Source organism: Heloderma suspectum, chromosome 1 (assembly GCF_057233095.1).
Source record: "Heloderma suspectum isolate Gila_16-S chromosome 1, 16-S_ref, whole genome shotgun sequence".
Taxonomy (NCBI): Eukaryota; Metazoa; Chordata; class Lepidosauria; order Squamata; family Helodermatidae; genus Heloderma; species Heloderma suspectum.
The window spans coordinates 184649199-184675431 of record NC_139458.1 but is presented as its reverse complement, the minus strand read 5'-3'; the positions used below and the strand labels follow the sequence as shown (position 1 = coordinate 184675431).

At 44.9% G+C, this 26233-nt stretch overlaps 1 protein-coding gene and 1 long non-coding RNA gene across 2 annotated transcripts in view; one reads left to right on the top strand and one right to left on the bottom strand.

Moving 5' to 3' along the window:
- The first annotated feature begins 800 nt into the window (after positions 1-800).
- Positions 801-16607, top strand: LOC146358481 (uncharacterized). The gene is made up of 3 exons (XR_014787101.1): positions 801-1311; positions 11492-11589; positions 15784-16607. It is a non-coding gene; the product is annotated as an uncharacterized LOC146358481 (long non-coding RNA).
- Positions 15502-26233, bottom strand: part of B3GALT1 (beta-1,3-galactosyltransferase 1) — a 448714-nt gene continuing 437982 nt past the window's right edge. The window contains exon 5 of the mRNA XM_084829710.1: positions 15502-18994. Within this exon, the coding sequence (XP_084685836.1) occupies positions 17787-18767 (981 nt within the window). The 5' untranslated portion in view covers positions 18768-18994 and the 3' untranslated portion in view covers positions 15502-17786. The remainder of the gene's footprint in view (positions 18995-26233) is intronic.

The following is a 26233-nucleotide window of genomic DNA, read 5'->3' as shown; positions in this document are numbered from 1 at the left end:
GGCGTTACAGAAATATAATAAATGAAATGAAAGAAAATTCTGTCCGGCCTTGGGCTTTTTATTGTTCATTACTTCATAGTTAGAAAAGTCCTGATTTTTACTGAGGCGAGAAACCTGTACCATTTCAGACAGGAGCTGGGTACTCACATGATTGACTGCTTCATGAAGGACTGGATGCTTCTTAAACCCCCGAAGGTCTCTAGCATTGTCGTCTTCCTGTCAAGTTAATTTTCTATGCGTAAGACTCTTTTTCTTTTCTTTTTTGCAAGGGAGCATTCATATGGTGGCCGTGCGCCCTACTTTATAGAGGGCTGTCCTCTACTTGAAGGTTGTTCAAGTCTAGTTTAAAACCATCAGAAGGGAGCAAAGGGGGCTTGAGATTGCTCAGCAACAGTTAGCACCAGGGCAGCAGCCTGAGCAGGCATAATGGTCACCTAGTCAGTCTTTCTTATTGTGGTGAGATGTATTGTATTTCTATTTAAATTACTATAATTATTTCAGTTTACATCTATACATATAAATTAGCACATGCATCCCCCCCTCAAATTTGGGCCCTCTTTTTTTTAGGAATATAAGAAGCTGCTTTATACTGAATCAGACCATAGGCCTATCTCTGTCCTGTCTCAAGTCAAGTTTCCCAAACAAGCAGCTTGTTCTAACTGGGAGCCCTGCCAGCAGCACAGCTAATTAAGATGGCCACTTCAAGGCCACTTCTTCTCACAGATACTGATAAGACAAAAGACCAAAAGCAGTTTGTTAGCCAGTCCAAAGTTCAAGCCAGCAAGAGTTCCAAGTACGGTATCCAAACAGGGGTGAAGCAAAGGCGAAGTCATGATCAGTCCGAAGTCATACATGAGGTCCAATTTCAAAGCCAGGAGTTCAGGAACAAGAAGTTCACATGAAGACTAGAAGCAAGAAAAGACGTTGTTTCCAATAACTACTCAGCCTGCCTCGCACCTTTTATCCAGCCTAGGATAACAAACATGCCCAACTCCCAGCTGCAACTAATTAGGGAGCTTTCTGGCAAAGCTGGATATATAAGGAAGGCCTCACAGAACCAAATTCCTTGACTGCAGCCTGACACTTCTCCTAAGAGGCTGGGACTGTTCTCTATGCTTCTGACGTTGGTGTTCATGAGGGCTGGGTGGTCTCACCATCTCTGGCTCAGAATCTGCACCATCCCGGGAAGGAGGAGGGAACCCCCACTGGACATTCCAGAGGGGCCTGCCTCCTCTTCAGCTGCACGTCCAACACCTTCCTGAGATGCTGCCTCTGGATAATTCTTGGGGGAAGATGAGTCCTTGAACGCAGGTAGGCCACGTTCCTCCTCAGAAGGGACTCCCCAAGGGCGAGGGCATGACAATCTAGCCCCGTATTGTCAACACTCACCGCCAGTGGCTCTTGAGGGTTTCAGGTAGGAATTTTGCCAACCCTACCTGGAGATGCTGGACACTGAACCTGGGTTCTTCTGCATGCAAAGCAGGTGCTCTGCCACTAGGCTATGGCTTCTCCTTTGAATGATGTGTAAGTTGCCATCATACATATGAGATCTCACCAGCAGTCCGAAGTAGTACAACCCAGGCACATTTACCTGCTCAATGAGAACTAGGCCTTAGCCATCTTGCTAGCGAGTGTGTGCATATGCACATATGCCACCAGAGACTATTAAGATTAGTTGTGTTCAAGAGTGTCTCTTTTAGAACATTCCAATTCCAAATGCATTGGGCCTAGTGGAAATTTCCTCTCCTGTTTTTTTTTCTGCATTTGGCCCCTTCCTTTTTTCTTCTTTGTCTGCACAGTTAGTCAAAGTGCAGCTACAGGGGGAGCAGAAGATAAACAGTAATAAAAGGCATAAAAAGCTATTCAAAGTAAGGGGAAAAAAAGAGTAAGGTGTGTCTGTGTGGGTCCCTGAAAGAAGGAGTCTATCATTAAAAAGAAAAGGTCAACAGGGTGCTTTGATGTAAGACTGAGCAAAGGAGAGGGTCCCTGTACCTTTAATATTTGAATAGAAAAGGGAATTTTGACAGACACTGCTTCTCATATCACAATGCTGTATGAATAAGAAAAGCTGCACCTGCCACAATTCCCTTCTTCTGCATAACCTTTGAAGGCTGAAGGCTCTGTCTCATACTTTCTACCAATTTTCACACTTTCCATCAGTATTATGAAAACAGGTGTAAATGCTGCAGGTTCAGATCACGCTGCAGGTCACGTAAGGGCTGGTTTGCTGAAATAAACCTTAGGAGGAAACCTCAATGAATCCTCTGCTGCTCTCAGGAAACAAGCTGAGGGAAGCTCAGGTAACTGGAAGCAGCGTGATATTTACATAGTTAGCATGATGCAGAAATTAACTGATTTCCCCTCCTCAAGGAAGCTACTTTTTGTTTGTTTTATCACTCGCACAAGGCGCATCTACTGGATGAGACAGCTGCACAGCAGACTGGATTGTCGGATACAGCTGAATCAATAGGCTGCCTCTCCCACCCTCCAAGGTTCTTTTTTCCTTCCATTTCACAAATTATTATTGTTAACAGTCAAAGAGGGTAAGCAGATATTATTCAAGACAGAGTTCTCCACTGCATACACCTTCATTTCAGGCACACAGGCCAGTTTCAGTACTTCAAAAATTATATTGGCTTCTTGTTCAGAGATCTGTTACAATTAACTAAATGAGGAAATAGAGTACTTGTAATTAAGATAATCAAGCTCCAAGAAACCCACCCTACTAATACTAATAGCCATGCAGCTTTAAGCTGTACATTAATTAAACCCCTGATAACAGTTACAGTCACTCTCTGGCAATTTGGGGGAAGGCGACAGAAATCTTTGGTGGCACGGAGACAAAACTGCTTCTTAAGCACATCAAGCTGTCACTGGCACCATTTTAAAAGGTTATTTATCCATTTTAATAGGCAACAGTTGCCAGCAAGACTTGTCACATGCCTTGATCATAAGACCCGGATCCTGCAAGGCTATCAAATATGTTCGACATCTATTTCGAATCCGTACTTCTGTTTCCAAACAATATGCCACAATTCTAGCAGCTCCTCTTTGGTGTGCATGTGGGGGCTTCAATGGACTCATGGCAGGGTGATAAAATGCCACTGAAAAATGTCCTCATGCTAAGCAGAAGGATGGTGTGTGTGTGTGTGTGTGTGTGTGTTGTGTGTGTGAAATACAACTCTTCTCACTCATGTTCCACTTAGATGTGATATATGCTACATTCCTATTTCTGCTGACCTATTGATGGGTGGGCAATTTGAGGCCCTCAGTGTCATGCCCCACTGGAGGAATCCTCAGAGGAAGAGCTGGACCTTCCAGAAACTGAGGGCACCCTACATCAGTCACTGTCACCAGACCAGGAGGGCCCTGGGCCCTCAGGGGAGATGGCTGCAGGTCCATCCCCATCGGGGGGGGGGATGGACTCTGTTTCTGAGGCAGAGGCTGAGCAATTCCTTGGCCTCCAGGAGTGTCATCACCTCCAGCCACAGGCCAGTAGGGCTCCCGTGAGAAGGAATGCTCACTTGCAAAGAAGGACCCCTCAGGAGAAAGCAACTCCTCATGAGTACGGCTCTGACCAGAGAGCTCTAATGTACTGTAGCTGAGCTCTGGGTGGCACCCAGCAGGCTCTGGTGCTAAAAGCGTTCAGTGTCCGCCTAGCCAGTGCTGGAAGAACATGTTTTCCAGAACTTGCATTGAGACTGACCCTATGCACTACTGACTCTGGACTGCTTCTTGGCTCTGCTTCTGGGCTGTGTAATGTATTTGACTGCCTAACTCTGTTTTGAGCTTCGCCTCTATCTTGACCACTCCTGCCTTAGCCTGAACCGTTGTACTGAAACCTGCATGCTAGAACCTTTGCCTGCTTCATTATTTTGCTCCTTGGTTGGCCCCTTCACTCAGAGTCCACTGTAGCCAACGCAGGACAGTCTAGGGGGTTGGATCCAGAACTGGCATTCTGCCAGCTGGATACTGCTTGCAGAACGGTTCTTGCCTGGCCCCTACTCCCCTATGCAGCCCACCAGGGGCCCTCCAAACCTACTCCAAGTCCAGATGTTCTGGATCCAACCCTAGATGTTTTGGCCAACTCCCAATCAGATGGTGCCTTTAGGGGCACGCGGCCAATGAGAGAACAGGATTGGCGAGGAGGTGGTCCCCTCACCATTCTGACATTCTTACTGGCCGAGTCACCCCAAAGCAGCGTCTCATTGGCTGAGTGGGCTGCTAATCAAAGTTAGTAAAGAAAATGCTAAAGTTCAAAGCAGCGTTTGTGGGCCCAGCACCTTCCCTGGTTGCTGCTGCAGCACTTTCCTTTAGCAGCATGCTGGCACAGGAGGAGGAAGAGGGGCCGCTGTGGCTGTTGCTGTTGCCTCAGTCGCCACTGCCCCCACTGCTGCTGCTGCCCACAGTCACCTACAGCCACCTGTCAGGGGGCATTTGGGCCCTCCCAGACTGCGGGACTCGGGCCTGTGTCCAGCAGTCTGGCCCTAGCAGCGCCTTTGTTCCAGCTGTTCGGTCAGGGACATCTGCACATCCCCTGTTTGGGCAGGTGTGGCCATGCCCCTGATGCAATCCAGCCCACAAAGGGCTGGCTGGATGGCTGTCATTCTGTTCCCCACCCCCGTTCTCGATGGAGGGCTCCTAGCACTACCATTCAAAAGGCACTGTGCAGCTATTCCATCTCTCCCTCCTTAACAGATTTTCTGTGGTAATATGGAAGATGCACTGGGAAAGCATGGGAAGATTACAAGTAGAAGACGACATCAGGACTCCTGGTAAAATTCTGTGAATGGGGCATGCGATTACACAATAAGAACCTCTTCTGAAAACACCCTTAGTGCATCAAAAGAAATCCAGTCACTTAAATGGGACAAAGATACAGAATATTGTAAAATACAAAAAGGGAGAGATGGAAGAACACTTAGGATGAATACAATAATAGGCAGAATATATTTACAGAGAATGCAAAGTTCAGGTGATAATAAATGTGTGCAAATTGCTTATTGCAAGTGTTGCGAACCAGCCACCTGGTGGGGCTCAGAAGGGGTAAACAGACCCTTAGGACCTATTTAACACTGCAGTAATGGCTTTTTCCATTGTCAAAATAAGCCCCTCCAGCTGTGAGTTTATTACTGGAGAAACAAGATGAAAAAAGGTGAAGAGGGAAGGAAGCTGGATCTTTTTTGTTTCCTTTCTGAAAGAAAAAGAAAAAAACATTCAAAAGATGCTGACTAAAGAAAACTTGGATTGCTTATTTCTGGGTCCCTGAAGTTCATGAGAGGGGGTTATTGGAAGGCCAAGGATCTCACTTGGATAATGAGTTTTGTTGAGTGGGGTAGGAAGAGGTGATTCCTTGAAAAATGTAAAAAAGGCTGGGGGGGGGGATCTTCACGGGAATGGAATGAGAAGCGCGTTGAACTATTTCCCAGACTTTAGTGGAATCGGCTTTGGTCCATCAGGGACACACAAAGCAAGAAAAGCCGAGTATACAGTACAGTTTTAAAATATGGTTTTCAGTGGTCACACAGCACTTGAAAGGAACATACTTCCGGGTGAGGTGGGGTGAGTAGAACTGAACATCATCAGACTGGCAGGGGCTGTTCAACCAATGAGAGAGGTTTGTGTCTGCCCCCCATTCAGGCTCCCCCCCTGCTACTACATTATTATGAATGGAGAGCAACTAATTCACAATTCTGAAGGCTCCCTTCTGCTTCTACATTATCTCTCCCCCCTTTTCCCCCAGTGTGTGCACTTTTGCCTTGAGTAGCCAAAATCTCAGATTCTGGAGTGCAGCATCTAAAGGCTTCCCATGAAAGCAGTCCAGTTTCTCAATTTTGCCCCATTCCAGCACTCTGCCAGGGAATTATTGCTTCCAACCCTCCTTTCTACCCCCCACCTTTTCCTTCTCCCTGCTTGCAATGAGATGATTAGCTCCCCTGATCTTGAATGATTGCTACTGCAACTTTACATAACAACAAAGCAGCTCAGAGCGATTTCATGGAGAAGCGAAAAAGCACTTTAGTGTGAGTTACTTAAGTTAGCCTTTTAACCCTTTAAATGCTTTAGCGATTTACCATGGCTCTATATGCACTGAGATTTGTTAAAGGTTCAGTGCAGGGGAGCAAGATTTATTTCTTACTTCCGAGTACACTCACGCAGAAGGGGAGTGCTTTACAGAGAGTCCCATCCAGCATTGGAATATGTTGAAGATTCACTGTGGGAGAATGAAATTTATTTCTTACATATGGGTAAACATGCACAGAAGGGAGGATATGGGAAAAACTACTTTGGGGAAACAAGAGGGAATGGGGCATCCGCCCCCTTGACCACGTCACAGAGGCATGCCCAGGATTTAATGCGGAGGGACGTGGCACACTGTGGCAAAACTGCCAGGGAGCCATTTCCCTAAAAAAAGTCAAGAGTAAAAGGAGTTTCAGAAAATGCGGCTTTTCAAGAGGGAAGTGGCTGGTTGGCAGCAGATTGGTTATGACATCATCTGTTGCAAATGAACTCAGACTGCTCTAACTTTGCAGTAAATTGCTTGTTGCTTGTGAAGAGAGCCCTTTTGTGTCCTTGCTAGGGTTCCTTTATCTAAGAATGTGATGTAAATACTGGGTGGACAATTAACATGAGCTTCTCATCAATGGGATCTAGAGCGTCACGAGGCTAAAATCTCACATCCTTTCTGGGGCTTCTACTTCTGGATTATTTGGAGGATTAAGATCGGCTCCTTTACACGGGTAGACACATGCTTTGAAACAGGGAGTTCCTTTCTCAGCAAGTTCTATATGTTTTACTTTACAGCCACTAGATGGCGATGTGGTTATAGTGGAAATGCACAATTACATGCAGCTGATATATTGGATTAACATTCCTTATCAGTTTATCTCGAATCTTTTAAAAGCAGGATAAAGGTCAGAAATTGCCCTGGAGGTTGACAACTTCGTGTAATGGACCTGCAAACTTCCATGAGTGACCAATCATGAATGTGCAGTAAAAGTCTCGTGTAGAAATACTCCTGGTGTATGATGCAATAGAGGCTAGATGATGCTGTGTTATAAAATCTAATCTACTTACAAGTTTCAATAATGGTTATCTGAAGTTATCAAACATCACCATTTAGGACAAAATGATAAAGGAAATCTGTGAACATAGTGAAATTTGGGATAATTCTTGATGCCAAAAAATAATGAAATTTTAGATGTTTTATTGAACCAATCAGATGAATATGTATCACCAAGTCCATACATGAGCTGCCTGCCCCTAAAATATTGTTACCTAGAATGGGGTTATTTCTCCTCCTTGGAAGTAGTACTGAAATTCTGGCTGTACTGAAATTCTAGCTGTCCCAAAGAGTTTTGGCTGTCCCAAAGAGACAGGTGGCAAGTCCTTGGATACTCATTGTATTCTGTGGAACAATGAATGAAAGACAATAATATATTTGTAATTGGAAGGCCCTTGTCTGATAATTGACCAGCTTGCCTGCAATGTAAGATCATGGGTATCAGGTAATTCTTGCCACAACTCTTGACTCCAAACAATTACAGAGGTGTGGGGAGGAGCAGAGACCTGTGCCTACTTAAAACGTAGCTTGTTTTTATTCAGCCATAGAAAGAGAGTCCCTTTCTTTGGTTTACTTTCCATTTTTCTCTTGATCTAGTGGGTGTTGACCAGAATGAAATAAAAGGACAAGATGCGGAAAGGCTTCCAGGCAGCAAAATGATGCTGACAGGTGGTCTTGAACATAATATGATGGGTGCCAATAATCATATTGGGAGATAAAATTTTGCAATTTCATGCAGGATACCCCATGCACAAAATAACTCAGACATGATTTTTCCAGACACTGGTTCAAAAATCTCCACTGGAGGAGAGTCTGTTTCCTCACCAAGTTAAATGTCTGAGATGCTCTTATGATGTTTTCTCTTCTTATGATGAACTTGCCTTCCATTAATGTAACCTTATTTCTTCTTGTCCTTCTGGCAACTGGAAACATTGAACATGGCCCTTGAATGGGTCTAGAGTCTAACCCAACTGTAAACAATTTCTTGCGGTGTCGCATTATGCCCTTATATCATATTCATAGCTGTTCTCTCAATCCTTCCCAGTCTGTCAATATGCTTTGGTTTCATTATGGAAATACTGAGCATGGGACTCAAGAAGGAAGTTAGTGCCTCTTAGTTTAAGAAACCTGCTATGGCAATATGGGACATTTTCTATTATGTTAACTGTCAACCCAGACACAATTGCATTGAACATATGCTCCCTACAGCCCAGCCTTACCCAACCTGGTGCTGTCCAGATGTTTTAGTTTCAACTCCCATCAGCCCCAGCCAACATGGTTAGGCATGCTGGGAACTGTAGTCTAAACTATTTGGAGAGCTCCAGGTTGGGGAAAGTTGCCATAGCTGGCCCATGGCATTTCCCAATCTGGCCCATGGAAGGCTGAGAATCTTCCATGGGCCCCTGAACTTGGGAGAGGAATCCCCATGTTATCGCTGATGGGAGATAACATGGGGATTCCACTGCATGTGGCACACCACCCATGAGGGGGTGAGTAGCATGAAAGGGAATCCCTTAGGTATCTCCAATCTGATTGGGAAGCAAACAGAGCACAAAGGAAGCACTCTAATTAGCTGGTAAGGGTGGGTTGTTGGGGTGATTAACAAGCCACCCATTACCCTAAAACAAGCCATGAGTTCTGGGTGGTTTGTCAAGCACTCCAACAACCTACCCTTGTCAGATTCACATGTAAAGACAAGCTATGGAGCATTCCCGCTGCGGCCTAAATATTCAAAATGGTGGCTGCTGCTGCAACAAGAAGCCCTGCAGGGAAATTCACCCATGGTGGCTTCTCGTTATGTGTGAACCAGGTTGGTGAAAATGGCAGGCAGATCTCCCTGGGAAGGGCATTCCACAGACAGGGGCCACTACAGAGGCGCCACTCTTTCCCTGGCAGACCCTTGTTGCACCATTGCGAGCAGCAGCACCCGGAGAAGACCCTCCGAAGAAGATCTTAGCAACTGGACAGGAATGCAGGACAGAAAGGGCTCCTTCTGGTATATTTTTTAGATGTTGTATGAGGTGTTTATGGTTTTGTTGTTCTTTTATTATTGTACACCACTTAGACACCGTTTTATGATAAGTGGTTTAGACATGTATGTTAAATAAATAAAACCACCTATTTCTGAGGAAAACATTGTAGAAATGATGACTAAGTACAATAATGTTTTTCCTTAATTTATTTTCCCAATTTTTAAAAACCATCAGCAAAACACTCCATCGTCATCTGGTGTGGCATAGCTTCGTGCTGTCTGAGACTAGTTTACATTTCATTAAGGAGTGACAAAAAAAAAAAAGTAAACTGTACAGGACACTTCCATTTTTTCTTTATCTCTTTTTGAACATTTATATATATGTATATAAAAAAACGTGATTAGCAGCTTGGCTGGCACTCCCACAACCTAACCCCCTAGTTAATACTTTTGAACTAGAAGAAAGCACTTTTAGACAATTACGCTAGATAAAACAATATATACAGTTTTGACAAATAAATACATAAATACAGCCATTTGTATATAATGGTACACCTAAACTTCAGATAATGTCAACAAGTTTTCTTAGCTAATTACCTTTTTTCTTTGTAAATTGGCCTTCTCTATGTGTATCTATAAAGGTTTAATCCCAATAAAGGAATCAGCTTATCCACTGAATCTTAATGATTCTGGAATTCTCCAAAGTTGCCCACTAGGAATATCTGTAACGAAATAGTTCTTCGTAAGATAAGACTTCTGAACGCTTATTGGCAATATGTGCTCTGTCCATTTACATTTCAACAAAAATCAAACATGACTTTAATTCATAGTATGATTACAATGAAAAAAAAAGTGTTTCATTCAAATAATTTCCCCTGTTGTGAACAAATCAAATGTCTTTTAAAAAGCATAGGAACTTGTTTCCCCCAAACAAAATTTAAACCAATACTGGCTGTTGGTTCTTTACAATCTTATTTTAACCAAGCACTTTCAAGTCAAGGAACCTGTATACATGTTTCATGTCCCAATTTCTGGTTCTCTTTGCTGATTCCATTATATCCTGTTTGCTCAAAATAATTAAGAAAAGTATAAAAATACGTTAAGTTTTCAAACGTCTTGTACATTCAAAAATCAGGGCACTCATGCTTAAGGCTCTTGAAACACTGACAGATAGAAAGGTTGATGCAGCTCCATGCATAACCAAATGTCACACTGCAAGCTGACTCTACAGATATATGCACTGGGAGAGAGAAGAAATTGACTTAAAATATATACAACAATTTCCATGATAGATATTTACAAATCTGTCAAAGAAAGAAAGAGAGAGAGGGGGAGAGAATGGCAAGCATTAAAGCAATGCGGGGAGAAATGTAAAAATTTCTGGGCTTAGGCAGGTGTTGTTCAGTGCTAAAAATGCTTTTCTTGATGGGCAATGCTGCCATTGTTACATTTTTTGCACCATGGTTGGCAGATGTTGGGTTTTGTTTAGGTTCATTAACTGCTTCCTTAACACTGAGTACATCTTGGAGGATTCTTAAGTGCGGTCCAATGCATTGAACTGGAATCTGTCGTCTGGATTCTCTTGTCATGAAGGAAAGCCAGCCTAGGTAGATGTTTTACAAACCCAGCCTGCTACTCTAAGGATGTGGTGTAAATAGAATCCTACATTGCAAAATGGTGCATTGTCCCACTCATCACAGCAGAACTTCTGTAAACTTCAGGGTTCCCCTGAGCAGGAATGATGCCTCCCTCTTGTTTCTCAGTGTCCAATCCTGTTGAAACTCACTACCTGAGCTCACTATGGCCAAAGACCGCAGCAGGGGACTGGTTTAGATGTTACTCCACCAGCACATCAGCTGTTTTTAGGTGGTGAATTTCCACCCCTGGACTGTAATATCTGCAAACACTCCCAATGTGATGTGGTGAGGTTCAGCTCTCCATGTGATGACGCATGGAGAGTTGTTTTGCTGATGTTGCAGTACAGGGATAGAACGTCACCACGTGGAAGAGCCTGGGCACATGGGTCAAGTAGTATCTGTATCAACTTGGATGTTCACTTTCATGGATCACTTGATTGCAAGTTGCTGCCCACCGCTGAATATCTGCCCACTAATACGAAAGCAGTGCTCATAAGAGAAAACTACGAAGGTACGTCAGAAAATGTGATTTTGTTAAAAAACAGTTCTGCATAAGATGTTAATGTTTTCTTATCCAAGCAGTGAAAGGCATGAAATGTAGGACCTCTTGCAGAATGGACATTTTTATGTGGCTTTAAGCAACTTGGCAGTAAAGCGACAGTCAATCTGAAGGCAATGGGATGGGCATAACCAATGTATGGAGCTTAAGAATGACAGGAACTATTCCACCCTAAGATTAGAGAAGTACCCAATGAAGAAGTGATTTATTGAGGCTGGGACTTCTTTGTGATTTGGAACGTGTTTCGTTTCTTCCCCTAGGTATGCTTGGGTATTGGTGCAACCTGTCATCGTTTATAACTAAAACATACCTGTCAGGAGCTACTGGAGGCCCCGGTTTTGGCTTCATCATGCAACCAGTAGGTACATGAATGGCTGGTGGCTTGCTCCATTCCTTTACAAAACAGTGAGCAAAGGCTTCACTTCTCATGGGCTGTTTGAATAGTGTATTATGTGCTTGTTCTGTACCTAAATTAAATAAGTTAACTATCCTAGAATATGTGATAGATTTTACACCTGCTGATGGCTTTGCTCTGTACATATAAAAGTTAATTGAATGCCTGCCTTTCTGCCTAGACAGAAGCTTTCATCAGATGTTAAGTCTAGTGAGAGACCACTCTGAGAAAAAGAACACAGAGTTGATTCATGTATATATATACATCACTCAATGTCTCAAACGATATAGCTGGTTCTCTTTGTGATTTCACACACTGAGGCCTCCTTAAATATTGCAATCATTGGGCACAATACAGTAAAATACATTTATGAACTTAGGTTACTTACAGCTTAATCCAGTTTCATTGGTTTGAACATGACTTAGTCATGGCTAGCTTTTGCTGGACTTTGTCCACTGCGTAATCAGCAAGCATGTACAAACTTGCTTATATTTTCTAGAGCTGATTTGGCAAATCTCTACCACACCAAAATGTTCCTGTGCTAAATGATAATACCGTAAAAGTCTGATTCTGTTCTCTTTTAAAAGCCAGTCATGTGAATAAAATATGTGAGAGCTTATTTCCACATAAGCTGTTTAGCAGAAAAGCCACCTATGCATTTGTGTGTGTGTGTGTGTGTGTGTGTGTGTATATATATATATATGTATAATTAGAGATATGTATTAGAACATGCCATTCGTATGAATTTGTATGCTAAAAATCAGTGAATCATATCCCTTTGCAGACATTTTGCATAACCCTGTCTGTCTTTGAATAATTCCTTTCCCTTTGAACTGCGTCAAAAGAGCAAAGGAAAAAGGAGTATAGGGTACAATCCACATCCCACCAAGTCCCACGGCAAAGCTCACATAGATTTTAAATGTATTGGCTACAGTTACACTGCTTATTCTCCAATTACTGACTGAAATGGCTGCAGGTTTCAGTAATGTTCCAAGATGGCGTTGACTGCAATATATATGTATGTATGTATGTATGTATGTATACACACACACACACACACACACATACACGTGCGTGCGCACGTCCTAAAATCAGTGATGTGGGGCATTTTTATTTTTTTTACAGTGCTTTAGTTTTCAATGAACATTTTCCATTTCATAAGTTCATTAGTAAATATGAATGTTTGCCAATTGCATATACTGTATTAGACAAGCTTCCCCTCTTTCATGCAGACTCTCGCAATTTCAATATTTGACAGTTTGAAAGTAGTAATTTTGTTTTTCAGGTGATTATCCCTAGCATACGTGATTGACATACATATATATTTCTCAGAGTGAAAAGAACTAATAAATAGTCACAATGAAACTGAAGGTACCCCAACAACTAAGCAGAAGAGAGTTGAACCCTGTTGAAATACACGTGCGCTTGTCAGCATATCATGCACAGTTCTTTGAGTTGTTAAAATGTATTAGTTTGTCAACAGTTTTCAGTAGCTTTGCTTTTTTGCTTAAATTTAAACAATGTATGGGAAATACATGCTATTATCTTTAGATTTTTACATGTATTCCAATAAGAAGTGTTACATCATAAAACATGTAAATCACATTAAGTGTGCTTTAATCCCCCCCCCCCAATATATTTCAGGTCAAATACTTGTAGTGTATTGGGAAAAAAAGTAACATGGGGTACTTTTTTTCTTTAGCTTTGTTATTTACTAACTAGAAGTAAAATAAACATGCAAGAGTGGATCTTTCTAGGCCTGGGGCCCTACAGATGTTTTGGCCTATGGCTCCGATCAACTCCAGCCAGCATAGCCAATGGTGAGGGATCATGGGAGTTATGGCCGTTTAGATATTTTGGCCTACAAGCTGCCCACCCCTGCTCTAGAGAATCAGAACATTTTCCGATGCAAACTGAAAAAAATCCTATGCAAATGTCCCTAATTTTCATTGGGAAAATTCCTAATCGAAACTGATTTTTTTCTTATGCAAATTGGAAAATCTTCACTGGAAAATCTTCCAGAAATTCCACATCACTGGCTAAGGGTGAAATTCTTTGCATGTTTAGGCAGAAAAAAGTCCTACAACTCCCAGCATGCCTCAGTCAGAATTGCTGTTCTCGATCGCATCACACTATTTTTCAAAGAAATTAAGGGGAAAATGAGTTCTGAATGTTCTGTTTGGGATTTTTTTTGTTAATTTCAAATAGTGTGAGCACTTTAATAAAGGTGGGCAAAATGCAATGTTGCATGAGTGAACCTCTTCAGAATGGGACTTTCCCCCGTCTTTCCTCCACCCTGCCCCCCCAAATCTGCTCCAAGGCCTCCCACCAACCCTCCAAAACAGATTTTGAGGATGCCGGAGGTGGGGGGGAGTCATCTCCCTATTTGTTCTGCTGATGGAAGCCATTCTGTCAGTAGAAGTTGATACCAGCAATGTCACTGCGGTTTGCTTTTCATTACATTTAAGGCAAGGAAGAAACTACATATGACAGTGAGTCACATGGACATTGTCTTCCACAATTGTTAAAAATATGTAACCCTGGAAAACCACAGTGGAAGACCCATGTGTGTGTGTGTGTGTGTGTGTGCAGTTCTTAACCTATCCTATCCAATGGTGTTTCAGCTTAAAAAATCACCCCCATCTGCTTCTGCCCTTGCAATTGCACAAGCAGCTGGGAGTGAGCGATTTTGGGGAGGATGGATACCAAAGGGGACAGAGTTATGAAACTCCTCCTCTTCAGCATGTCTTCCATGCAGGTTGCAGTGTCTGTGGCTGCATTTTGTGTGGTGGTGTGTTTTTTTTAAAGTCAGGGGAAAAGTACATGCAATCGAGTGTCACATGTTGCTTTGCCCTAAATACCTAAAAGTATTTCAGCACGAATACTTCGCTTGGTAAAAAAGAAAAGAAAAAAGAAGGGTTCTGTATATGTATGTAGGGGGCTGTGCGATATTTTCTTCCATCCGATCTTTTGAAAAACACCCCCATGGATCCTAGGGGATCAAGCATGTACTACAACTGAGATCCAAACAATGGTGCCGCTATTTCTGCACGCCTAAGCCTCGGGGTCATGTTTTTCAGACAGCCCACCATGTCACATGGGGAACCACTTTTGCGGGTCTGCAGTTCAAAGGAAGAAGTCAAAAAGCCCACTGGGATGTACTTAAAATAGTTCTTTGGACCCAGTCCACTGACTGCCTGCCATTGCTGCAGTGAACCTAGTGAACCCAGCTTTCTTTCCCACCCAATAGATTTACCAGTTCTGTCAGTTCTGACAGCAATGGCCACCTTATTAGGCAGCTGGGAGAGAAAGAAGTGTCTGTATCCAAGGGGCCATGCATGATGTTCTGACTCTCACTTTTTCCTCTCCCGCCAAGGGGTGGTTGGTGCTGTCTGAGTTCACAGCACCGATAATCTGTTAGTGTGCAGAATGAAAGGTCCTGCATGTGCAGTGGGAAACACGCAGCCCTGGGACACATGTGCTAATACGCTGATTCTGAAAAAGCAGAAACACAAGGCAGAATCAGGGCTGTAATATAAGCATCAAAAATGCTGAAGCCCCTCAACAGGAGAGTGTCTGCATTAGTGTTGTACTTAGGGTGGTGTCCCCTTCTAGAGGGGCTGTCCTGTCCATCTCCGGTTTAGAGCAGCCTCTTAACAAGGGAGAGCAGAAGAGCCCCTGAAGCTGCCCATTAATATAGCACCTGGGCAGCAGACTAAATGGGCAGGCACACAGTCTAAAGCAGACACTCTCCTGTTGTCTGGATCACAGTCTTCCCCACTACAAAACTGTATCTTTATTTACATTATAATAATGATTTCTAAATTAGATATGCAAATTTCATGCAAATTTGTACATTCCCTTGCCCTCTTTTTTGGTGATGCGTAAGTGGCAGCCCTAATTATAACGTCTCTATTCGATTATAACCTCTCGATTCACTGTTAGCTCCATGGGAATGGCACACAGCCAATAGCATATAATGTTCCATTCAAATTAAAATATTGTATACGCAGAGCAAAACAGGTTGAGGATTTACCTCATAACCTGTTGAATGAGGAGCATTATCACCTTCCAGAATCTGTTGGAAGGTTCTGCTGTCCAAGAAAAAGAAATCAAACACGTTTGATTGACAGTCATCTTTTTTTTTTTTTTTTAAAGGAGCAAGTTTATAAGGTCGCTATAGATGCTGGTAAAGTTGGGGAAGATTTTGACTGAAATTTAACATCGCAAAAGCAGGCTTCCCACTCCTCTTCTTCCCCTTGCAGCACAATAGGCTCTGAAGAGTCCCCTAACCATCAAGCAGATTTTGGAAGTGTGCAGGGGCAAATTCCATCAGTGGAAGGCGTCCACTGGAAACCACCCAAACCTTGTTCTGTTTTGTAATACGATCCACTGCCAAATTAATGTTTGATTTTTATCAACTTTATTGGTGTTTCTGTTTTCTTACTACAAGTTGTCAATGTGTCTGTCAAACTGTGATTGGTACTGGCTTCACGTTGTATACTTCTTGAGCTGCTGGGAATAGCACATAAGGAGTAGTAAATAGAAAAAATGAATTCATTTGCAACCTTCCCCTTTTTGTTGGCTCTCTATTTTGCTCATGGGCCTCTTTAATTGTAACCCCCCCACCACACACACACTTCATTATGCTTATATCTACAGAATACAGTTTTATAATTCCAGTGGGCAGCCTTTTATAACTGAAAATACACTTGGGCTCTTTAAAAAGCAAAATGCTTTAACAAACTATTGTGTTTTTAACACTGTAATAGCCAAACTGTTGGCTGTGGACTTTCTTATCTTCCTTCCCCAGTAATTACAGATATTGTTCAGTTAGCGTTTTATTTAATCATATTTCATATTTTCCCTTAATTATGTGGAATTCCTACAGATTTTGAATACTGTCTCTACAGATATAATAAAATGGTACTGTTGGTTTTGATGAATAAACTGCTCATTAAAAAAACAGATTTTTCTGGTTCTAAAAGGTTTTTTGTTTTTTTTTTACCTTTCAGTACCTGTACAGTTTTAATACATGCAAAATTTGCTTTTGTAATATAATCTGAATTTTTTTGGCACATGCCTTCTGCTCTGTCTTTTAGCATGATTATTATTATTATCATCAGTGCCTTTTACGTATTTTGTAATTAGTGTGAGAAAATGAAGAAAATGTGGTTTGTTTTAAAAGAGATCACCACATTTGTGGGGGGGAGGAAAAAGTATTTTAATCTCTTAAACAGTGCAATCCTATACATGCCATTCGAAAGTAAGTCCAGTTGAGTTCAATAGGGCTTACTCGCAGGTAAGTGGGTATAGGATTACCACCTGAGAGAGGCAGTATTGGATCAAAGGCTGGAATCCGAAGAGCTCCATGCATGTACCTAAAAACACTTCTATACATACAAAGGGATATTATTGATTTTTTGCTTTTAAGTGGAGGCCCTTGCATTGCTTCAGATGGTCCCCAGAAGGAGCACTGGAACTTGGGGAGAGGAGAGGCTGATGACGGAAGGGAAGCTGGGAGAATCGGGGACTGGGGTGCATGCATGGGAGCTTTCCCACCGACTCTTTGGAATCCTGCCCTAAAATCTGAAAGCATCTCATTCTCTTTGTGCTAGCAGTAAACTCTCCATTTGAAATGGATCTTCGGTGTTCACTGACAGAATAACATCTAATTTGGAACAAAAAGCTATAATAACACTATATAGCTTTGCACATTCAAATTCATTTCAGTGAGCATGAAGGTCCTTAAAAAAAAGGCTAAGATTCTCGGGATTTTACCAAGAACTTGTAGGTTATGTGAAAGAGCTCCAGGGACCCTCAAATTGCTCACCCTCGCTTTAAGGGATGGTTCCATTTGAGAGGCATAATGGGAATAGGTTATAAAACTTGGAGGTGGGGGGGATCATTTGCCCTCCTAGGCAGACAGCTGTGAGACTGGACAAGACATAGCCTTTTTGACTGAGATAAATAAGACCATTATGAATAGAGCCTCCAGTTTGTAAACCAGACATCCAAGCTGTAAAGACCAACCAAGCTCAACATATTGAAGACGCCCCCTCCTGGGAAGTTAATATCCCATTGTCCAATTATACATTCTCCATTTCCTCTCTACTCAGATGACAAACAAATAAACAAAGTATTTACATCTGTAAAAAGCCCTAACATCTGAGATGCTTCTTGCTCGACATGTCATTCCAAATCCTGTGCATTTCCTCAGGTGATATCTGATGCACTGTGATAACACGGCGATATCGACACAGGCTGTATGCCATCTTCCAGTGATTAAAGCCACTGTTTTGGAAAGGATGGATGCCAAGCTTCCGCAGACACAGTCCCACGTACACATCTTCAAGATGAAGAAGTCTCGTATGGAGGGAGGTTTTGTAAATCATCTCTGCTACATCAGCTGAAAAAATGTAGCCAGTGCCTGAGCAAAATGGTGGATAGTTGCTATCAGGATACAAGTCCCTAGGCATGTACCATTTGCTGCGGACATCCCTTATTGGGCCTCCATTGATGACGTAGCCAGTGAAGTATCTCCGCCTTGGCTTGGTGTTGGGTTTCAGCAATTTGTAAATAAGGTTGTCCATATTTACAAAAATGTCACTGTCTGTTTTCATGATATACTTGGCTTTTGAGCAAAATGTGGCCACCCACCTCATTCCCATTAGTGTTTTGAGAGTCAGGTTGTGATAGGAGTCAATGAAATCCTCCACAATAATGTCATGGAAAATCTGACTTTCTTGCTCTACCATCTGGTTTAACACAGGGTCTGTGTTTTTCCCCAGAAGAAAGAGAGTGGAAATCTTAATGCCTTTGAAGTTGTTCTCGTCTCCCCATGTCTCTCGAATGGCTTGTCTGGCATCAAATTCTTTGTGGGTCGTGCTGATGAGAATGACCAGAAAGGGGGCATTCTTCTCACACTTCTCTGGCTCATTTATGAGGAAATCAAACGAATGGGGATTTATTGGTCGAGTCCTTATATTGCCAAAGGAGACATTTTTTCTAGCCATTGAGATGCTGTCGTAAGTTTTGTGGACTGTGTAGGATGAAGTGGGACGTGTTATACTTAAATACCAAAGAGCACTTGCCCAACAAACAACTGTCAGGACATACAAACACGAGACTTTTGAAGCCATTGTTCCTGGAACTCTTCTATTCAGCAGAATGAATAAATAGCTCGCTTACCATTACTATCTCTCGGTCCTGCAGAGGCAGCATGTTATTTTTCAAACCTTAAAGTTCGACATAGAAAAGCAACCTGGTACTTGTTCATGGAGCTAAGTGAACAGGTTTTAAGCCAGAACTGAGTTCCTTCTCCTGTGTGGTAGCAGCCTCCATTTCCTGTAGCGATGATGTGTTCTTTCTGAAAAATACGAGCAGAAAATGATTTTTAATTGAAGCTGCTGCTTTATTTTGATGTTAGGATAACCTAACTGCAAATATTATATGAAATCTTAAATTATGGCAATTAAAGATGTTATTGTTTTGTGCAGACTGAAGTGAATGGTAAGGGCATATTAATAGGCCATGAATTGCAGGACACAAAGTCATTAACTTAACAAGGAAAGGCAGAGTGGTTTTCTTAGGTCCTTAAATCTATGCAATCTTGGCTCACAACAAAGTCACAGCTAGTCCATGCCATGGTTGATAGGTGCAAGTCATTCCTCATCTGAGATCTTCAACCATATTTATTCAATTAATTTATTTTAAATATTTATAGGCTACCTTTCAGGGCAGGAGCCCTCCCAAGGCAGCATAAAACATTAAAATGCATATAATAAAATTCATAATTAAAAAACTGATGCAATAATAAAAGCAGCAAAAGTTCCACAAAACAACAAATTATAAGACAGAACCTACAACCCAATTGCAGCTATAACCCAGTCTGATAAAACACAATCAGGGAAAGGCCAGAGTAAAGTAGTAAGTCTTCAGGGCCTTCTTAAAAGCCTGCAGTGATGGGGCCTGGTGGACCCCTGATGGCAACTTATTCTAGAGCTGTGGGCCACTGCAGAAAAGGCCCTCTCACACATACTCACCTACCTGACTGCCCCACAGATGGGCAGGTGAGAAGGGCCTCTCTTGCTGATCTTAAAGTGTGGGAAAGCTGATAAGGATGAAGGCGGTCCTTCAAGTAATTTGGTCCCCAAACATTTAAGGCTTTAAAGTCAAAACCAGCACTTTAAATTGGGCTCGGAAACACACCAGTAAGCAGTACAGCTGGCGCAGTAAAAACATTATAAGATCTGATTGCCTCGCCCCACCAGCACTTAGGTGGCTGCACTTTGCACCAGCTGAAGTTCAAAGGCAGCTCCACACACAGCACATTACAGTAGTCTAGCGTGGACGTCACTAGTGCTTGGATAACTGAGGCAAGGTTTATCCTCTCCAGATAGGGCCACAGCTGACGTATCAGCCTACCCTGGTAAAACACACTCCTGGACATTGCAGTCACCTGGGCTTCCCCAGTTACCTCCAAGTCCAGGAGGACTCCCAGGCCCACTTGGCCTTTTAGGTAGAGTGCAACTCCATCTAAGACCAGCTGTAAACCTCTATCCAGAATAGTTGGTTTCCCAGCCCACAGTATCTCTGCCTTGTCTGGATAAAGGCTCAGCTTGTTCACCTTCATCCATCCCAAAACAGCCTCCAGCCACTGGTTCAAAAGTTCCATAACTTTCTTGGGATGTGCAGATGGAAACGAGAGGTAGAGCTGAGTATCATCTGCATACTGGTGACACTTGAGCCCAAACCTCTGGATGTCTTCCCCCAGCGGGTTCATGTAGATGTTAAAAAGCATGACAGGATGGAACCTTGTGGCATGCCACAGGCTAACAGCCCCAGCAGCACCTTCTGAGATCATTCCTTCATGAAGGACTGGAACCACTTTAAAACTGTGCCTCCTACACCCAACCCAGATAAATGATCCAGAAGGATACCATGCTTGATGGTATTAGAAGCCACTGAGAAGTCCAGAAAAACTAACAGGTTGCACTCCCCCCATCTATTCCCTGGTGTAAGTCATCAACCAGGGTGACCAAAGCTGTTTCTGTCTGATAACCATATGTGAAACCTGATTGGAATGGATCTAAATAATCAGTTTCATCCAACACTGCTTGGTTGTGAGACCACCACCCATCCAACACCTTGCCTAAGAATGGCAAATTTGACACAGGGTGGTAGTTATCTGAAACCATAGGATCGAAATTTTGTTTCTTTAACAAGGACTTCACCACAGCTTCTTTCAAAGCTGCAGGAACCCCACCATCTGTCAAGGAGTTATTGACTACCTTAGAGATCCAGGTACCACCCCAGATTTCACAAGCCAGGATGGACAAGGATCTAAAGAGCAAGTAGTAGGCCGCAGTCCTCCAAGCAGCTTGTCCCTGTCCTCAGGTTGCACAAGCTGGAAGGTATCCATAACATGACTAGATGGTGCACTAGCCGCGTCCATCTCGGATTCTGTCAGCACATTGGCATCTGAGTCAGCATGAATATGAGCAACTTTATCTGCAAAATATCTAGCAAAATGCTCACAGCAGTCCTCTGAGCGTTCGAGCTGCTGCATTCTAGAGCCTACACCCCAAAGAGCTCCGTTGGCTGACACTGAGCAGATGCAGTGGTGGCAAAGACATATTGCGAACAGAAAGCAGTAATAAAGAGATGGACGCAGGTGCTTGGATTGAAACTGGGCCACATTTATTGCAAAGGGGAAAGCCTAGGACGGGCATTGGACTGTGCCAGCTGCTAGCTGGCACCATAATGGGCGAAAACATACTCAGCCTCAGGAGTGGCGTGACAGCATCGCCACCCCTCAGGACTACCCCTTACGGGGGAGGTAGACCTTCCCCTGCCACCCCTCCCGGGCCGCAAAGCTCCTGGGTGAGTGAGGTGAGTCAGCCTCATGGGCAACCCTTATCCCCCCGCCGAGCTGCAAAACCCGTTTGGGAGGCCTCAGGCATCACCTGTCACCATAACTGTGCCTCTGAATGTTCACAATCCCTAAGCTCATTCCCCCTTGCCCGCCCTAGCCGCCACCGCGAGTGACAAGCCTATTGCTTGTCAAACTCCCCCCACTGTGCTGAAGAACTTCCAGCAGGCCCCTTTGCAGATCCAACAAAATTATGTCATTCCTAGCATCAGACAGGTGCACACCAACCTGTCTGTAAAGCTCCCTCCTTGTCCAAGTGATGTCCTGGTGAGTGATGATCCCATCACCGTGCTTGTATAGCCCCGAGGCTATTTCCCAGGGCCCTTTCCATGGCCTTCTGGGTCAGAACATTCACACTTCATTCTTGTGAACACACAAGACCAAATTACAGTTATCCCTGGCTCACGGTGCCGGATAACTTGGAATTGGCCAAGGCCTGCAGGATGAGGTCCTTGCCTTCACTCAACCAGGTCATTCCCCCCTAGATGCAGCACCAAAACCTGCAGGGGGACATGCACCTCACGTTGGTGGAATAGAGTGGGGAGGGCGCTCCCACTGCATGCCACATCTGCCAAGCCCCCGAACACGGGCACACGGGGACAGTCCGAGCTGGGATCCACAGCTTGAGCTAAGACCTCTGACCACCCCAGAACGCCATGCTGTGACCACGTGAGCACACGCACGGTCTCACATCCATTCCATTAATCTAAAGGAGATAAAGGAGAAGAGTAAGCAACAGAAAAGGAGAGGCTATTCCCTGGCATCAAGGAAAAGCCCACACGTAAGTCCTGAAGGCCTTGGAGCGCCACCTGCCCCCGCCTTCACTTGATCCAGTGAAACCGCCCCCCCCAAAAACACAGCTGTAGGAACAGCCCCTAATGCTGAAAGAATGTGTCCTAAATTGGATTTCCTAGACTGAGAGTGCTCAATGCCAGCTTAGTAACAGTCCAAAATTGATATAGTTAAATGGGGGGAACCCATCCGAGGAAAAAAGACTGTGCTATCTGCTGTCCCCTTTAGATGCAGGAAAGCAGCTAACACCTGACGGGGCACAACTCCTCTATTAGCTCAGGGGGAAGGAACGCCTCTGCGCCCCTAGCTAGCTAGTCGGTATTTAAGCTTACTGAGCCAAATCCAGACAATATCATATTGCGCTTGGGCATCAAGTTCCTCAGGGCCCAATCAGTTGCATCACATCTGGATGCCCAAGCCAGCTTGGAGATTCTGAGGGCCCCAAAGAAAGCTGGTGAGGCAGCCACATAAAACAACGATGCCTCGGAAGTGGAGGGGCAAATTAATGGCCATAATCTCCGGAGTCATAACGGATATCTGGGGAAAGGGGATGCCTGCAGTCTGCAGGGCCATCCTGGCCCTGCTCTGGATGGCACGTCGCACACAGAAGCCTGTATCCTAGGGGCCACCGGGACTGACAAGCCCAGTGCCTAGTCACACTCTCTCCTCCTGTGCTGAAGGTCTTCTCGCAGGCCTCTTAGCCGATCCAACAAAGTCTGTCGCTGCCAAATCGGACAGGTCCTGTCTATAAGGCTCCCCCCGCATCCTAACACTTTCCAGATGAGAGATGATCCCATCGCTATTCTGATATAGCCCAATGCCACCTCCCGGTTCGCTTTCCGATGGGCGCTTTGCATGGCCCTCAAACTCCAAACATTCCTCCAATCAATTTGAGGAAGCAAGGAGGACCAGTGATCGTTACCCCTGGCCAACTGTACCGTATGATCTGGGAATCGGCCACAGCACACAGGATGAGATTCTTGCCTTTCACACCAACAGGTCATTCCCTCCTAGGGATGTCAGAGAATTCCGCGACGCATCTCGGTGAGGCTGAATGCCAGTGCATTCGGCCCCCCGAAATCCATCGCAGAATGAAGCCCCTGCCCCCCCCCACGAAAGGTGCGTGGGACAACGTCCCTGCCACCCTACCCCATGAAAGGCGCACGAAACGGAGCACTTCCCTGCTCCCGTCCGCGTTGCTTTGTGAATGGCGGCCGTCCTGCGGCTGCCATTTGCTTCCTCCTCTTCATAGCTGTGATAGGCTACGTAAGTATTTACGTAGCCTATCATGGCGGGGGGGGGGGGACCCAGCGTACGCAAATGGCGGTGGCTACCACCATTTGCATACGCTGGGTTCCCCCCCCCCCCGCCGTGATAGGCTACGTAAGTATTTACGTAGTCTATCACGGCAGGGGGAAAAAAACCCCAGCGTATGCAAATGGCGGCGGCTACCGCCATTTGCGTATGCTGGGGTTTTTCCCCCTGCCGTGATAAAAAGGTAAAGGTAAAGGTGTCCCCAACCTGTCGTGTCCAACTCTAGGGTGTGGTGCTCATCTCCATTCCTAAGCCGAAGAGCCAGCGCTGTCCGAAGACGCTTCCGTGGTCATGTGGCTGGCATGACTGAACACCGAGGTGCACGGAACGCTGTAACCTTTCCCGCCGAAGCGGTACTTATTTATCTACTTGCAATTTCTTGCTTTCGAACTGCTAGGTTGGCAGGAGCTGGGACCGAAGACGAGAGCTCACTCCATCATGCAGCACTCGGGTCTCGAACTGCTGTCCTGCCGACCTTCCAGTCTGCAGTTCAGCGTCTTAACCACTAAGCCACCGCGACCCCAATATTTACGTAGCCTATGACGGCTCAATACAGGGACGCAAATGGCGGCGGCTACGACAGCCACCATTTGAGTCCCTGCAGGGCTGCCCAGTGGCCGGATGTCCGGCTGTGGGTGGCTGGAGCCGGCCAGGCAGGATTGCAGGGGGAGGGACGGAGCACCTCCCCACCCATCGAGGATTCTGGGGGGAGGGACGGAGTGCCTCCCCCCCACTGCGGATGCCCCTACGCGGAGCCAGGTAAGGGATTCGTACATCCCTATTCCCTCCTAGATGCAGCGCCAGAACCTGCGGGGAACACACGCCAAACCATGCTGGAGTGGAGTGGGAAGGAGGCCCCTCACTGCATGCTGCGTTTGTCAAACCACTAAGACCCGCACACTGGAACAGTCCGCTCCAGGGTGTGCAGCCTGGCCTATGAGCCCTCCGACCAGCCCAGCACCACGCTGTGTCCAGACAGGAGCACGCACACGGGCGGGTTCATGTCCATTCCATCGATCTAAAGGAAAAGTAACAGTACGGACAAGAAAGAGAAGCTGATCAGCGAAGTCCCACACCCTAGGAACGGAGGCAAGACCGTAACTGTAAACTACCGAAAAAGCTAAAACTGCTGCAGCTGAATGTGAGGGCAAAAAGCCAGGGCTCCCTGTCAACCCAGGTACGGGAGGCCCTCGTCCTGTGGGCCATGAAGTGCACCATGGCTTACCCTGTCTAAAACACGACACTTGGCGAGAACCTCTTAGCGTGGTCTCTGGAAGCGCTGGCATCCGGGTATTAGACAGAACGTTGGCACTGGCGTTCTACCTGTCATTTATATGCCTCATGAGAAAACAGATGTTACGCAGGGGCGGTGCAAATGCAATATTACTACCCAATCCATAACGTTCGGATTGCGGGAGGACTGTGTTTTAATGGCCTGCCCTTCACCCACAAGGAATTTAAGAATGGACATTAAGCCTTGAATCGGCCCACATAGGCGATGCCACGTATAAGAGAAGTTCGAATAACGGGATCTTGAGAGATCAGAGGCCCAGCCCTTGGGCGTGGCACTACACACCCAATGATCCTATAAATTGACCCTAAAACCCAGCCCACTAGAGGCATCATAGTACATCTGCAGCAATACCTTGAAGATGAACTCGTGTTCCTGAAAAGGAAACACTGGTAATCTCCAGAAAATTTAAACCCAACCGAAATCCTCTTCTGGGGGGCTAACTAATGGTGTGGGAGCCTAACCCCATTTGTGGTACAACACAGCCTCCACCAAAGGCCGGCACGGGACAGAAGCTATGCCGGTGAAATAAGGACTCTGCCACTCCCTATAGGGCGTGAAGTGTGACCTCACGAGAGCACCTGTATCCGTCAACCTGCATGGCCCCCCAGGCATCCTGTAGGCACTACCGCGCCGAAGGTGCTCACAGAGTAAGAACAAACAAGGCCACAATCAGACTTAACAACCCGCATGCTGTATCCTTAAACCAAATATACCTCCTGTAGATAAATCTCTGATTCAGAGAAAAGTGGGCCTGACACTAGCCCTGGAATGAAACCCAGGACCTTTCTAAAATGCAAGTTACAAAGCACACTGTATCCTCCTGCCACGGAACCACCACAAAGCCACATGAAGGGCTCGGTTCCAACTGGGGAGGGCCCTTTGGATAGGGCTGTTACTCTATAGTGCCAGCCTTCCTGGCCCCGTTCATCAATACTAAGGCCTTGTTCCAGCACTTCCCATTCACCAGATGGGGAAAAGAACATCTACCCACTCCCCCCTCGAACCGTCCTTGGTAGCTGGCAGGAGACAGCATCAGATAGGTGGTCGTACTCGTACCAGCAGCTGGATTCTGTCCTCACAGACTGTAACAAGCAGGACCTCCCTCCTTAAGGTTGAACGGGGTTGTACAACTGGGCGAGGGCACAGACACCCCATCTATACCCCAGCCCCATGTAATGTGCGCAGGTAAGCACAGGTCGTGCGAGCACAAGCCCCTCCACACCAAATCCTGATTTACTGTGGCGAAGGTGTGAGTAGCCTGGCATGATTCCGCC